The 15,538-nt window shown below is 46.8% G+C and overlaps 2 protein-coding genes across 3 annotated transcripts in view; one reads left to right on the plus strand and one right to left on the minus strand.

Annotated features, from left to right (window-relative positions):
• On the minus strand, positions 1 to 14,511 carry ANKRD66 (ankyrin repeat domain 66). Of its 2 annotated transcripts, none has more exons than XM_055809954.1 (4): positions 14,112 to 14,511; positions 8,186 to 8,431; positions 6,594 to 6,822; positions 1 to 438 (listed from the first exon to the last, which is right to left on the minus strand). In XM_055809954.1, exons 2-4 carry the CDS (start codon positions 8,322 to 8,324, stop codon positions 258 to 260), a joined length of 549 nt encoding a protein of 182 aa, XP_055665929.1. In that variant the 5' UTR covers positions 8,325 to 8,431; positions 14,112 to 14,511; the 3' UTR covers positions 1 to 257. The 2 variants fall into 2 exon arrangements, with proteins under 2 accessions (XP_055665929.1, XP_005239240.1); XM_005239183.3 differs by lacking the exon at positions 14,112 to 14,511 and adding an exon at positions 10,422 to 10,513.
• The window catches only part of PLA2G7 (phospholipase A2 group VII), a 17,529-nt gene continuing 12,545 nt past the window's right edge, over positions 10,555 to 15,538 (plus strand). Inside the window, exon 1 of the mRNA XM_055809950.1 lies at positions 10,555 to 10,971. Coding sequence (XP_055665925.1) covers positions 10,608 to 10,971 — 364 coding nt within the window. The 5' untranslated portion in view covers positions 10,555 to 10,607. The remainder of the gene's footprint in view (positions 10,972 to 15,538) is intronic.

A 15,538-nucleotide genomic window follows, 5' to 3' on the forward strand; every position in this document is an offset into this window, starting at 1 on the left:
ACACTTCAGTGAATTAGAGTATTAGTATATTTAAACATCTTCTGCAGTTTTCTGATATTTGAGATCTGATATGTATAGACACACAGACAGACAGAAGCACTTCTACCTGCTCCCTATCAATGACAGCATTTACGGTACATCACAAGAATGTATCCCGGTGGCCATCTGCTTCTCCTGTCCATCCATATTTCACCCTGCAGATGCACCTGAGGTCTGCCAGTGTCTTTGCTCTGCATTGCAAGATCTCAGTGGGCACACTACTGCTTCCCCCTTTTTTTTCGATTTTTCTTTTGAGCAGAGGGTGTGTAGCGTTCCCGAGAACATGGTGGGTTTCTCAGAAGCTCGTCTTTCTTGAGTTCCCAGTCTTCATCTCTCTGGTCTAAGGAGATGCCTTTCATTGCAGCTGTCCTGCGATAGTTTCTGCTCTCCTCCTCTGCTCTGGGGAAGAAAGCAAGAGTGCATCTTCAGATACTGAGCACAGACAGCACAGCCCCTCCACCATCCACGAGCAGCCCACCTACAGTGTCAGGGGATCCTGTATTGGTATGGTCAAAACACTGTTGCCAGCAATAAATACATGAGAAAACACTGAGGTCCATCCCAAACCGAGCAGCATTCATCACCCCAAGCGACCAGGTACTCACTGAGAGCTGGGCTGAAGTGGGAAACCTCTGGTAAAGATCTATGGTGAGATCAGACTTTTACCATCGGAATCATAATTTTAACTGTGCAAAGCTCTCAAAAGACGGATCTTATGAATTAGTGTGCTTTTAAATAGACTTGAGCACATTTAATGCAACCGTACATAATATAGTAACTCGCTGCAACTGCAACATTTCCATTTTCTTTTATTTTCTATACTGCTCATTCATAAATATTAGAAATTCTTAACGCCAAAACATCAGATCTGAAGACAATGGGAATTTGGGAGGATTTGTAGATAGTTATTCTTTACAGACAAACTTTTAACCTCATGAATTGTCTAATCCAAATCCAATTCAACCCTGAAATTCTGGTAAAGTTTGCATTCAAATCCAGAAATAAACTGGACAATACACCCCCATTTCTTCTTTTAAAATAATAACTCTAACTATGCAATACCATAGAAATACAGCTGTGCTTCAGAGGTTCAAATTTTGCATGGTAAAACTTTTTGTAGAAGACACCATTTTTCCCAGCCTAGTATCTCCATATACAAATCATTGACAACTCTCCTCTGGTTCTGGGGATTTTAGCTGTGCTTTTCAAGCTGTCTCTATGATTTCAAGCATGTGAAACCTGTTGGATGTCACACATTGAACCATCGTCCACCCAGACCCTGGGATTTCCGAGTCAGCATGGAGTTTGCTTTTGGCATCTGTGATTTACCCAAGTCTTCTTTTTTTGGTTTTGGTGGGGTTTGGGGTTTTTTTGGGGTTTTTTTTTGGGGGGGGGTTGTGATATTCACATCTTTTTTCTGTTAAACGAACACAGACCCAGATCTTCATTGAAGGACACTGCACAAGCTTGTAACCTGAAAATAAACATAACTCACTGCAATGTTCCTTATAGCCTTGAAATATCAATGGTTTTCATTACATTTCCCATTGCAAACAACCAAAGCAAATTAAAAACCACTTTCATCAAGACCAAAATGAATATGCTCATTTGAGCAGTGGAATTTTTATTTCTTTTTATCATTTTAGTGATGTTTTTTTCAATCACAGCTCTTAAATATTTTTCCTATGAAGTGTTGTTAATTTTGTCTTTACAGTCCTTACATGTGCCTGGCACAGACATAGTCTTTTGGAAAAAAATAACCTCAAACTAAAAAATAGATAGCTACTTTCTGCATTTTGTAGCTATTCGAGGAATTTTTAAAGGGAATTTTAAAGAATTTTAAAAGACCAGTATATCTATCTTTCACTTCCAAGTCATACAACCTAGAATCATGGAATGGTTTGGCTTGGAAGGGACCTTTAAAGATCATCTAATCCAACCACCAATTTTCAAGTCATTGAAGGACCAGTTCCCTTTCAAAAAAACAGCAAAATCCAAAGAAAAGGACCTTTTCTTTCTCACACCAGTAGTAAGCAGCAGAAAGCACTGAAAAAATAGGAGCCACTGTAGTGAGTGAACCTTGGCCAGCTGCCAGGCGCCCACTCAGCCGCTCTCTCAATCCCTGTCCTCAACAAGATGAGGGAAGAAAGACTACAGAGCTCGTGGGTTGAGATAAAGGCAGGGAGATCACTCACCAAGGACCACCACAGGCAAAACAGACTTGACTTGGGGAAAATCAATTTAATTTATTGCCTATTGAAAATAGAGTAGGATGATGAGGAACAAAGACAAAACTAAAGCACCATACCTCCACCCCCACTTTTCCCCAGGCTCAACTTCACTTGTTCATTCCCAGCTCCTCTCCCCGCTCTCCCCAAGCAGCGCAGGGGGATGGGGAATGGGGCTTGCAGCCAGTCCATAACACTTTGTCTCTGCTGCTCCTTCCTGCTCACGCTCTTCCCCTGCTGCAGCGTGGGTCCTTCCCATGGGCTGCCGTCCTTCAGGATACGCCTGCTCCAGTGTGTGCTGTCCATGGGCCTCAGTCCTTCAGGGCACACGCACCTACTCTGGCATGGGGTCCTCCACAGGCTGCAGGGTGGGTACCAGCTCCACTGTGGACCTCCATGGGCTGTGGGGGGACAACCTGCATCACCATGGTATTCTCCATGGGCTGTGGGGGGGAATCTTCACTTACCCTAGAGCTGCAGGGCTGTTCCTCACTTTTTTCCTTCACTCCTCCCTGCTGGGCAGTACTTCTTCCCTTTCTTACACATGTTTCCAGAGGCACCCCCAGTGCCACTGGTGGGCTGGGCTGTGTCCTGCGGTGTATCTGGCACAGTGTAGCCCCAACCTCTCCTCACAGAGACCCCGCTGGACAGCAACATTGCCAGGATCCAGACATAGACTCTCCTAAGTGTAAATCTTATCCAAGAGAAGACAAACCCTTTCCTCCTACTGCAGAGGTCTGATTCGGTAGGTACTGAGTATTTGTGGCGCTCTGTCAAAAATAGCACCAAATATCAGGAAAAATCCTTTTTTCTCTAATACAGCAGCTCCATCACATCACTGCAATGCTGTCCCAGCTGAGAGCTTGGGCAGCATGGAGCAAAGCCAGTGGTTTCACACAGATGTGCTGCATAGCATGGGTTTACTACAGAGATACATATATATATATATTTGTAGATATATACACACACAGACAGACAGATATACATACACCTACACAAACATATCATTGAGACAGGTGGTCAATGCCCCATGTCTGCTAGTGTTTAAAAGACATTTAGAAAATGCCTTCAATAACATGCTTTAATTTTTGGTCTGCCCTGAACTGGTCAGGCAGTTGGACTAGATGATCATTGCAGGTCCCTTCCAACTGAACTAATCTATTCTATTCTATTAAGTATCTGCTACCAAAGGCAAGAAACCTCTTTCTGTACAATTTTACACATGTATATATATACACACATACACATACATATATGTAAGCCCTGGGCTTAGATAGCAGGAGCCTTTGGTGCAGTTTCAGCCCTTGGCACTCTGCAGAGATGCTGGTGGCAGGCAGGGGCCGTGGGTCTCTGTGCCTGCTTGGCACCATCCTTGGCAGCTCTCACAGTGCCAGGGTAAAGCCCTTCTCATGCATAACAAATCTAATGCAAATGATGTGTTTGTTATTCAGAAGCAGCTGTGTTTTGAAGGCTGTTCCCTATCCTTTGCATGTCCATGCAAACTTCGGTGAGTGGTGAGAGGAAGGATTTGGATGCTCATAGCCCTTTTTAGATATGCATGTCAGCCCTGCATTTGGCACAGCCCCTCAGGCTGTTATTTTAAAAATTGCCTTTTCTCTCTTTCTGCATGACAGGCAAATACCCAAAACTGATGGTGATGATCTGTAACAGAATATCCCTCATATTTACATACCGATACCACAGACACCGTGAGTGACGGGCAGACCTGCTCCGTGCTGCACAGCATTAATGTGCAGACGCACACTTCATTTTGTCTGCAGCACACATGGGTACTGCCCAGCTCCCATTGGAGCCATGGAGCCCTGCCTGACCATGGACATCACCTCTGGGACCTTCTGCACACCTGAAGGAGCAGAAGGTAATCGCGATTATACTAGAAATGGCAGTAATTCCTCCTAGTTGACTCCAAGTTTGCTGACATGAAGACGTGAAACTGTTGCATGAGGTAAAGGTGTCCACTGTGGTTGTAAATATAGTGGTTGGGCTTAAAGAAAGGGTTCCTGAGCCCTGGTGATAAACTCCTGGCTGCCACAGGCTGTGTTATGGCTGTGAGGTGATCATACAAGCTTCCCATGTCCTGTAATATGTCCCAGGCATGAGCATTCAAAGCATCTTCCCAGTTATTAAGTTGTCCTGGCAATGCTCCTAGCTGAGTCATGAAGCCACGGGGTGAGTCAGGCCAGCACGTGGCTCTGAAAGACAAGTTTTCCACCTTAAATTAGTCATTCACCTCAGAAAACCCCCCATCAGCTACTTGAGCGGCCCTAGGCTGTTGCCGAGGTGGTTCAGACCAGGATGTCAATCATCCTGTCAGTCATCCTCCCAGCCGCTTCCACCAACACAGGCGCCTCTGCCCGCCACAGGCATCACCCGTTGGCACCATCCGGGCTATTGCCCCACTCTCGCTGTCACCTCAGTGCCATGGCTCTGGTGCACAGCCAAGTGCATGGCAAATGCTACAGACCTGGCAGGGCTTAATGGTGAGAGTAGGGCAAAAGTGACAGCACTGACTAGGTCAGCAATTGCTATAAATGATTAATCAAGGGGAACAAGCCTGCAGGACTTTCACCCTCTAGGGCAGACAATATTTACCTGTTCTGACACAGAACCTCAGCAAGCCAAGCACTGAGAACAGTATAAAGAGAACCTCTCCCCTGGAAGAAAGTGCCCCATTCTCCAAGAGGTGGCAAACCCGAGCTTATCCCAGCCAGGGTCTAGGTCGTAAAAAAATATATAGATTACTAAAGCTTAGGTATCAACTGTTGGTTGTTTGAATTTCTTTAAACTGAAGCTCTAAGAGTAATAAGAGGTGATTCTTCTGTGTGGAGGGAAGGTGGTGAATAGCGAGGGTCTCTACAGCGAGGCTTTAGCTGTGAGGTGTCTGGACACTGGGTGGGCAGGTGAAATGCAAAGGTCCCAGCAGCCTCCACAACAGCCAGAGCTTAGAAACAGGGACCTGTGGCTGTCCTAGAAAGCTTTTTGGGCTCTGTACAGGGGGATTTTGCACAGTTTGTCTGTCTCTTCCTACGGAAGGACACTGATGCTCTGTCAAGACAAAAAGTGGGCACGGAGCCTTTCAGCAGGAGCCAACAAGCTGTAGAAGTACAGCGAAAGGACAGCAGTACCTACAGAAAGGTTTACATGGATTAATGAAAGGTGGCATTTGGTAGGCACTGGCTACCTCAGATATTTGCCCAGTCACCATGAAATTGTTTTTGAACACCATGAAAATGATTTTGAAATTGGCAGCTCTTGTGCCAAACTGGCAAGCTGGAGATTTTGAGTTGGATACGCATCTATAAAAAAAAGCCATGGTTTATATGGTGCCAAAGCAGTCTTGAGAATGTGGCAGTGGTAAAAAAGATGCTAGTTAAGAACTATGGTGGGACTGTAAATTCACAGAAAAACCAAGGAGAGGAAAAGCCTTTGGGTGCTCTCAGCATCTCTGCGTCTGGCGTGTGCCAGTTTCACAAGCAGCATTATTTAAATGCCAGGGCACGTGTGGGAGTATGATTTGCAGTGAACAAGCTGGTTAACCTCTGCTGGTCTGTACCACTGCTCTAGAGAGATGTAGGTATGGAACACAGCTCAGAGCTCTGGAGGACAGCATCCTATTCCAGGGAAACAGCTTTGCAAGGATGAAACCACCTGTGAGCCAAATCAGTGGCTGAAAAACAGGGATGGTAACTGGGAACCCTTTAAAAGCATATTGGCCATTGCATATGGTGCCACAGTGATAACTGTAAACAGTTAAAACAACAAGGAGTCTTCCAAAATTTGGAAGTGATTAATATGTGGCCATCCTCTTAACAGATCAGATTTTCAATAATTACGTAAAAAAAAAAGGGTGGCTCTGTTCTTCACTACAGGAAAAGCCAAGCTATATACATACACCAACACCAACTGCTAAAGGGATGTTCTTAAATAATTCAACCTGTGTATTCAGCATTCACCAGTCTAAGGGTTTAATACTTGTTAGTTCTTGCTTTCATTTCCATTGCTTAAAAATCACTCTGTAACATCTTTATAAAAACAATGATGTCATGAAGTGATAAAGATTTTGAAAACACACCAAGGCAAACCATAGAAGGTAGTGGAATAAATTAACATCTTCCCAATGGCGTTCCCACAACAAAGACCCATATTTTCTTACCTGCTACTCATGCTTGATGGCTTTAATAAGCTTTAGGTGGAAAGATAAGCAATATGCTCATATTCGTTTTGGTCCTCTATATAGCAGTCAATTTAGTTTTCATTGCTGGAGCCCTGCCAGCTGCCACAGTGGGACTGGCCATCACTACTCACTTTTCCAAGAACCTGGAGCAGTCTTGGTGACCGTAGATTTCTGCAAGCCGTTTGGGAGTGTCACCAAAGAGGTCAGCTGCATCCATGGCAGCATGCAGGGAATGAAGGGTGCGAAGCACTCCCAGTCTCCCCGACTCGGCAGCAAAGTGAGCCGGTGTCCAGCCCACGTCACTCCGCAGGCAATGCCGGGCACCGTGATTCACGAGGAGCTTGACCAGCTCCGATTGCCCTTGGGCAGAAAAACAGGGAGAGAAGACACACCTGCATTAGACCATACCTTCAGGATGCAGAAGATGGTCACACACAGTTGATCATAATTCTCTCAGGCATGTAACAATGGATTTTACCCACGACCTGGCCATTTGATTTATCAAATAAATGATACTCATTAGAAAATGCTTTTTTTTTAAAAAAAGACCCAAACATTAGAAATTTTTTTTCCCAAACTAGACTGCTTCCAGAAGCATTTTACAACAAAAACAACAAAAAGGCAAAAAGCCTTGTACAAATTTCTGAACAGCACATCTCAGTTAGTCATTGACCAACTGGCTATTGACTATTTAATTGTTTTAGTTTGGTTTTTAGTTCGATGCAAAATAAAATCTAAACATTAAAAAACTGGAAAACCTGTGAACAGCTTTACTAAAACACAGGTCTGCTTGATCGGAGCTAGAGAAATCACTTGTTTTCATTCACCTTCATATTTTTATAACTTGTGGAATTGCTTAAAGAAGCCAAAAAAAAAAAAAAAGGCTTTCTACCCTACTTCACACTGCCTTGACTGAGCCAGATCGTTCCCAGTGCCACCCAGGCCACGCCAGTCTCTCATCATTATTTTCTCAGATAGCTCAGTTCCCTTTGCTGATGCTCAAATGAGTAATAATCCATCCCAGCAAAAGTAAAAACTGGTGTCAAGTGTAAACCAGCAAATCACACACCTGATTTCTGAGCAAAGGCAAATGCCATGATGTGAGATCCCATTTTATGCTGTGCGCAATTATACATTATATATTGTTGCCTTCAACTCTTTTGGGGGCTGCAAAAGGTTTTTTAGCTTTCACTGACACTTCTGATGGTGAAGGAACAAACAGGAGCTGCAAAAAACCTCTGGTCCTGTGTTGTTCATTCGACCAGTTGGGATAAAGGGAGGGCAAAGTAAAACACACTGTAATTGTTTTGTTCTTTTGGGCTTGATAAATACTTGGTATAAATACAGCGTGCTTGGCTTTCTTGCTCATTTGTGCAGGTGTAGATAAGAAGTAACTCCTCTGTACTGTATGAAGTCACCTCTTAGAAAAGTAATGTGGGGAGCAAGGAGACGTGCTATATGGACATATGTAAACTGTAAGTTTTCACATAACAGGAAAAAAAGCCAAAAAATCACTTTGATGGCAACCCCATAAATTACTTTGGCAGCAGAGCTCCCATTTAAATTGCTATTTTTCTCTTTTTGGCTCGTTAAGGACAAAATGAACAGATAGAAGCTGCGACTATCACCAGCACTGATTGCCGTCACAGCAAGATGTAATTACGCTCAGCATCACCCGTTACGCCGCCAGTTCACAGAGGTAACAGAGCAGGGGTACCCTTACCTCTGGCAGCAGCCCAGTGCAGCGGGGTCCTGTCGTGCCAGTCAGCATCCTTGTGATTTGGATCGCAGCGCCCTGTCCTCAAAATCTCATCCACCAGGTCGTAGTCCCCCAAAGCCACAGCTTCGTGGAGCTCTGTCATGCTGCGCACTTCGGAGAGGTGCCTGGTAAAAGAGCAGTGGTCATTTGGTGGGTGTTCACTGATGCATCAGCTCCTCTCAAGGGCAATGTTAACAGATCAAGGAGCACCTGGATTAAAAATGAGAAATCAGAATTTATCCAAAAATAAGGAAAAAGGAATGAGAGGAGGAGAAAATATTTTTCATTTATCTTCAAACCAGTGATCACGGACTGATGGTGATATTTGGTTCGCAGTCATGGAAATCTGGAGCAAAGTGCAGCCCTTTATATAAAGGACTCGGAGACAAAAGCACACTGCATTTCTCAAGGATGTTGCTAACAAACAGCCAGCTCAGGCCAAACATTTGCCACGGGTCTGTTGGTGCTCGCTATGGAAACTGGCTCCTCCCTTGCCAATGCTGCAGATCCATTATCGGTAGCATATTACTGCAATGAAAGAAATGCCCGTGCATGCATCTTCTGATGGGTTTTGGTGCAAATAATCAAGCTATGACATGCTGCTTAAAAATCTTGTCTCTATAGCCGTGCTTTGCACTTTCCAGTCCGATACAACAGACCCTCATCAAGAAACACAAGCAGATCTTCTGGCCCTGCAAGGCTGTGGATTTCAGTGATTATACCTGTGCTAGGGGGTATTTCCTGGCTGCTTTGCTGGCAGGGAACTTAAGCAGCTTGCAAGGATCGCTACGCTACCCCATCATCCTGAGGATGGAAACACTGCAATATTTTCTCCAGTCTGGCCAGATCAATGGGGAGAAAACTTTTGTATTGCCATATTGAAGCTAGTCTTGATCTAATTAGTCCAGCTCCCCTCATAAGCGAGAAAAGTTTCACGATTTGCTCCAACTTTTGCATTACATTTAATTCATGGGGTAATTTTCACAGACTGAAAAGAGTCTGATTGCCATGCTCAGCATGTTGGAAAGGATCAACATGGGAGCTTGTAGAGGCTGATGTGACGGAAGGTTTGCAACCCTAGGGGCTGCATCCTGGGAGCCAGAGGTGGATGGGGCCATTTCCCTGCTCCCAACTCCCATAAACACCCCAACCACATCTCAAATCCAGGCTGGAAGAACACACCACCATCTCTACCTTGCTTTCTTATAAGAAAAAGATGAGATACAAAGGTCAGAGGGAATCACCGCCTGCTTCAGCAAGTCCCCTGACTTAGGTGGTTGGACTGTGTAGACCAGATGCAAGAGAAAGACCCACACATGACTTCTACTGAGTTTGACTCCTGCACATCTGGGAATATCAGAATACATTAAAAAATATAATAAATGTTGGAGTTCCTCAGAGGGCCACAGAAGTATCATGGGCTTTGGCATGTCTCTGTTATTTAAACCATTCATGCACCACCTCCTCCTCATTGCCTCTCACTAACCTTGAAGAACCTGTTCCTTTAGATTAAACAGAGATCTTCAGAATTATCCTCTAAGACATTTCATCAGCATTAAATCTATCCTGAAAATGTTACACTTTAATGCATCCACCAAAATGAGTGCTGGACAAAAGTACAGAAAAGAAATAGATCTGGGACCTTTTCATACAACTTTCTTATTCTTTTCTAAGGAAACGCCAACAAAATTCAAAGTTTAAAAACATCCATTTCAAGCACCTTTGTGTTCTGCTAGCTTCACATCATACCCACGCACACACATGCAAAGGGAGAGGAAGGGAAGCCAGTGATCCCACCTCAGGAGCTCACCAGCTCACCGAGGGGACGACAGTCCATGGGTGCAGCATCACAAGCAATTTAAGCCAAACCAAATTTCACCTTCCCTCCCTCCCCTGCTGCCCCCCTTTGCTGGCCTTGAAGCTCATATGGCTGTTTCATCGGCTGGATCAACCTGTTGATCTCTCAGAAAGCTCATCTTTTGCTATCGGTTCTGGGTTTATGGTGAATTCCCTAAACTCAGCACTACTGAGGGGGCTGCGTAAAGGGGGTGTGCAGATCTGCCCCCTCAGGGGGGACCATGCTTGATCCACCTTAAGCTGCTCCAGAAGCTGCACCCAAAAGCGGGATCAGCTTCCTTGCGGGGTTGTTATCCCTTTCTCATAAGGCCAGAGGAAAAGATTTGGATTTTGATGGAGGGACCTTGAGCCAAAGCACAGTGCTCCCGTGCTGCGGTCTCCCCGCCTTGCCCAGCCGTAAGCGTGGCAGCTCCTCTGCGGGATGTCGCAACCCTGCCAGGGAATTTCTCACCGGGGTCTGGTGCCTGACCCAGCCCCACGCCACCACGCTCAGCAGCCGCCGCGAGAAAAGCCAGAAATTCGCAGCCACATGCAAACAAGCCCGTATATAAATCCCCCCCTGCCACACAAAGGCGCAGCCCAGCATCTAAGCAGCCGTGGGGTCCTCCGGGGCGTGCAATGTTTTTTTGGGATGGCTCCATGTCGGAAACTTGTTTTGCAGGCCCAGGGAAGATATCTCCCAGAAAGATTGTCTCATTTGAAAACTAAGGCAAAGTTTGGTCCCTCCCCTTCGGGAAGAACCCGGCAGTCGGTCTGCCCGCGAGAGAAACGTCCTCCTGCGGGAGCAGCCGCCTCTCGCCTGGCTCCTGAGGGCCGAGGGTGGCCGAAGGCTCCGTCCAGCTCCTCTGGCCAGTGGGACTGGAGCGGAGGGCAACGGGGACACTGCACACCAGGTACGTGGAGCGTTGGGTGCTGCTAAAAGGGGGAAAAGGGTCTGAGGAGAGAGCACGGGGAGGAGCAAGGGGGATTGTAAGGAGCTGGGGAGTTTCTGCGCAGCCCCTCGCACAGCTTGGCATCGCTCCTCTCCCTGGCGTCAGCCTGCCCTTCCCAGAGCCTGTCTCCAACTCCCAAGGGCTCAAGCTCCTCCGCCTCCTCCCTTCCAGCCCCTTCTCCCTGCGCGTCCCTGCGGAGGGGTGGGATTCACTCTGGCTAAGCTGCAGGGGAGGGTACAGCAGACGTGCCCCTTCCCCTCCGTGTGTACCGCCAGCCAGCGTCCAGGGAAAAGGTGAACTGAGTTTTCCCGTGGGGAAGAGCAACCCACCTCCCGATCCGGGTGTGCTCAGTGTGGGCATGGGAAAAAGCAGTCCCAGGCTGTGGCAGGGGAAACCCAGGCTAGATGGAAGATGGAAAAAAAAAATTCACAGTGAGGGTGATTAAACTTTGCTTCAGGCGTCCAGCACTGAGACATGCAGAACTGAGGCAGCCCCATATGTGCCCTGCTTTGAGCAGGCTTGGACTAGGTGACCTCCAGCGGTCCTTCCTGATGTAAATTCTTCTGGGAGGCTGAGGGACACAGAGCAGGAGGTTTTGGGTGCTCTGCCAGCACAGCTTTCATTGCCCCCAAACCCAGCATCTGCAAGGTGAATGCCTGCACGGGACCTTACACCCTGGCTGCTGTTAAGAGGTGGTGGGGAGAGAGACGGTGGGTTTAGGATGAGGTTCCCCCCGATGTGTTTTGAGCCCGATGAACTCAGAGAGAGGTGAAAAAGTGGTGTACTGCAACGTTAAGTCAGATGAACTGGCCAGGAGAGCCTGCCTGTACTTCACCCTGTGACACGACCATCCAAGCCTCTCCAGGAGCAGCAGCCGGTGGCATTTCAGGGCAGGAGCCAAGGGTGGCAGTGCTGTCTGGACTTGCACTTAGCAACCCTGCTGACACGATTTACAGCAGCTGAGAAGCTGTTGTGACAACCCTCTAATGGGCAACTCCAGGAGGAAAGTGGAGATGCTCAAATCTCCGTCTCTGGCTGTCATGAGCAATTGGCCTTCCCTTTTTTTCTGCCTGCTGGAAGTAAAACACTTTATCTCCTCAAAATCAGCTAGTATTAGAGGGGAAGGGACCCTTCTGCAGTGGAGTCGTGCTTGTAGAGAAGTGAGAGGGGACATTCCTACTGGAAGAGATACGCTTGGATTTAGCCCTTGGATCCAGAACCTCCACAGGAAGACTGAACCCACATGCCAATCCTGCTGACTCCAGTGCTGCTGCCTGCTGCTTCTACCCGACATCCCTATGTCCTGACCACACATCAGACAAGTTCTCCACCACCAGGTCCTGCCTCAGGCCCAAACCAGAAAGCAAAGGGTGAGAAGAATTGCTTCAGTGCCTAAAACAGAACATTTAAGCACAGGGACCAGAACTGGGGCTCTCAGGTAAATGCTGTCATAACACTTAGGAGTGCTCTTTCCACCAGACACAGTGGATGTTGAAATGTATCTGGGGTAGGGACTATGGTGATCCCATGGCCCAGTGATGAGAAATGGATCTCTGTCTCAATCTCCAGTGCCAAATCAGGCAGGGGATATACTTAAAACAGATGACTGGAAGCTCAGTAAGGGGACAGTGACACCTCCACCTGCTGGGAAACATCTCCCTGGGAAGTGCTACTGAGATGAGAATGTGGAAGTCCTCCCAGATATGGTTGAGAGGCCCTGGATCCAAAGGCATCATCCAAAAGGCTAGGAATCACCCAGCTCCACCTTCGCTTCTCTTAGTCTCCATTTCCCATTTTGAGCAGAGGGACATACCATCCTTCCCCAGCCTCGTGTGCCCTCTGTGCTCGTGGTGATGTGCTGTCACCAAAAGACTGAGGTCAGCATCACCTCTGCACTAAGCCACACCAAGATGAAGGATGGAAGCAGCATTTAAAACGTGCAGTATGCTCGTTTACTGGGAAAAAACCCCACAAACTGGCTCAGATCACTGGAAGAAAAACACATTTGCATTTTGGTGACAGCGTCAGGCATTTACACCCTGCCACACAAAAGGCACCAGTGTGAAGGCCTCTTTCCTTCAGCTCCCCCACATTCCCCAGGACCAGCTCCCCAGCCTTGGCAGCCTTCAAGTAAAGGACAAGCCAAGGTCGGGGGTTGGGGGGGGAGGGGGGGGGCGGTGCGTGAAGAAAAAAAAGGAAATAAAAAAGGGGGAAAAAAACCAAACCAAAGGAAAAAACCCTGAAATTAAAACCGCAGGCCCTGGTAGAACAGCCCTTGCCACTGCCCACTATCCGAGCAAGAGCTCGTGTGTGGAAACTGCTCACCTTTTGCTCTGACAGCTCTGGCACTGCCCAGAGCACACTGCAGTCCCTTCCTCCCCTGCTGGAGAAGCTGGCAGCTCTCCAGCCCCCAACCACTGGGATGGATGCCGGTGGAGGTGGCAGAGATCAGGTTGTTCAGGCACAGGGACAGCTTGCCCTGACAGCAGCAGCACCATTCTCTGTCCTCTTCCATCAGTAACTTCCCACTAGCTTCACAGAGATGCTGAGCCTCCTGAGTAACAGCAAACCCACTTCAGAAGATGCTGGGAAGAAGCAGAGTGACACCCATGACCCCCTCTTGCTGCTCTCATATGCATAAGCTCTCCTACTGCAAGCCCCTAGAGCACTGGAGGCAAGTTGGCAGGATCTGGCCCCAAAAAGCGCAAGGCCAGACTGCCTCCTTGTGCCAGCTTGCACGGACCAATAGAAGCCAGTGCCAATTTATACTGACGTCGGATCCAGCCTTGGAATTTAACAAAAGCCTGCATGTTTATCCAAGTGCTGGGAGAGGCTGCCGGAGCTGCTTCCTGCGCCCTTTCCATCCCCAGCTCCGGAGCTGCTGCAGGAACCACCCAGCGGCAGCCACAGCACGTCAGCTCTGGTAAACAAACTCAAACCCACGAACTGAAGGCAAAAAAACTATTAAACACAAGGAAGTCATCATCTGCCTGACTGCATTCGCAAGCAAGAACATGGGCGTACTGCTGCCAGATATAACTTCCATTTTCAGACTGAGATGACACCCTGTTTGTCGCACTTGAAGCAGACCCAGCTCTTACCCAAAGCACATGTGGACTCCAGCTGCTAAAAAATGTTAGGAGCAGGACACAGGTTTCAGGTCTCAGCTACCATACTGCAGAATTCCAGACTTCGACACCTACAGGCATATAAACGCATGGCCTGATGCATTTCTTGAAAATAACATAGGGTTTTGATTTCCATTACTGCAGGAGGAGAGCAGGGGTGATGGATGCTGTTATCCCACAGTATCTGTAGAGAAATCAGTCCTCACTGCTTAATTTAACAGCCTTAAGGGTTTTGGTCATTTCTCTTCTGCTACAGATACTGGAGGCTCACAGATAAATGCTGAAAAGTGAATTTAAGACAAAAAGAACAGGCTGATGATGTAAACTACAGAGGCTGACAGGCTGGGGTGTTCAAGATTTCCTTTTTTGCTGTTCCTTCGAGGGCTGGGCAAAACAGCAGTTTAGCATCTGAGCAGTAAAATGCCCTGCCACTGCGCTGTTACCTAAACTCCCCCAAAAGAGTAAAGCAGAGCAAATGCACCATTTTTACCTGCACCTGAATTAGGCACTTTCTGAAGTTCCAAGGAAACAATGATATTGTTCTAGATGAAAGCTGCAAAGCTGTGAAGAAAAGTCACAGCTTCAGGTGCGAAATGTCTTCTCAATTTGTATTTTTTACCATAATCAAGGTGCATGCCCTGAGAAAAAGGCTGTTAAGGGGTTACAGGTGATGTTTTCCTGAATGAAATTCAAGTATAAAGAGTAGTTCACAAGATAAGCAAAGGGGTTGCCACACCTCTTTCATGTCCTTTTCTTAATATCTACTGTTGCTTTAAAAGTTAACACTCTGCTCAGTATGTTTGGCTTGTAAGATCAGTAGGCATTTTAACATTTTGTTTGCATTCTAAAAAACAGTCATAACTTTTTGATGACCATTTCTGATCATTCAATACTGCTACCCCCCCCCTACCTAAACACCTTTCCTGCTCAAAAAGCCATGCTGAAGCATCCAGGCGCAGAGTAGTGGCTGCAACTGAACTCCAGCCCTCTGGATTTGGGACGGGCAGTCACAGCTCCACTCCTAAACCTATGGCCAAATCCTTCTGTAGCCCTGGGTAAGGGAAAGAAAGCATTTTTAGCAAAAAACACTCCAAGTCAGTAATAGCCTTGTAGGTATCAAACAGGAAAAAGAAAATAAGGTTACATAAAAGAAATCACATTTAAAAAAATGTTCTGCACGATGACAAACAGAGCTTACTAAAATATTTAAAAATCAGAAGAAACTCTTAGAGAAACAGCACATACATTTCTTCAGCAACACAAACCCACTGTTTTATTTCTGCTTTTCTGCTCTTTATTTCAAAGGGGAATAAAGTTCCCAAAAGCCCCAGGAGGCCTGAGGCTCCCCTCAGGTACAGATTTTTGTTTGTCTTAGGTGCCAAATGCAAATGTCCCCCCAG

The sequence above is a fragment of the Falco peregrinus genome, chromosome 7, assembly GCF_023634155.1.
Source record: "Falco peregrinus isolate bFalPer1 chromosome 7, bFalPer1.pri, whole genome shotgun sequence".
Lineage (NCBI taxonomy): Eukaryota > Metazoa > Chordata > Aves > Falconiformes > Falconidae > Falco > Falco peregrinus.

Bases quoted from the DNA above. Each gene is read 5' to 3' on its own strand.
- ANKRD66 (XM_055809954.1), bottom strand. From the start codon at position 8,324: ATGACAGAGCTCCACGAAGCTGTGGCTTTGGGGGACTACGACCTGGTG. The intron at 6,823-8,185 runs GTAAGGGTACCC...TTTCTGCCCAAG, and splicing joins GCACTGGGCTGCTGCCAGAG to GGCAATCGGAGCTGGTCAAG. The intron at 439-6,593 runs GTGAGTAGTGAT...TTTCTTCCCCAG, and splicing joins TGCTCCAGGTTCTTGGAAAA to AGCAGAGGAGGAGAGCAGAA.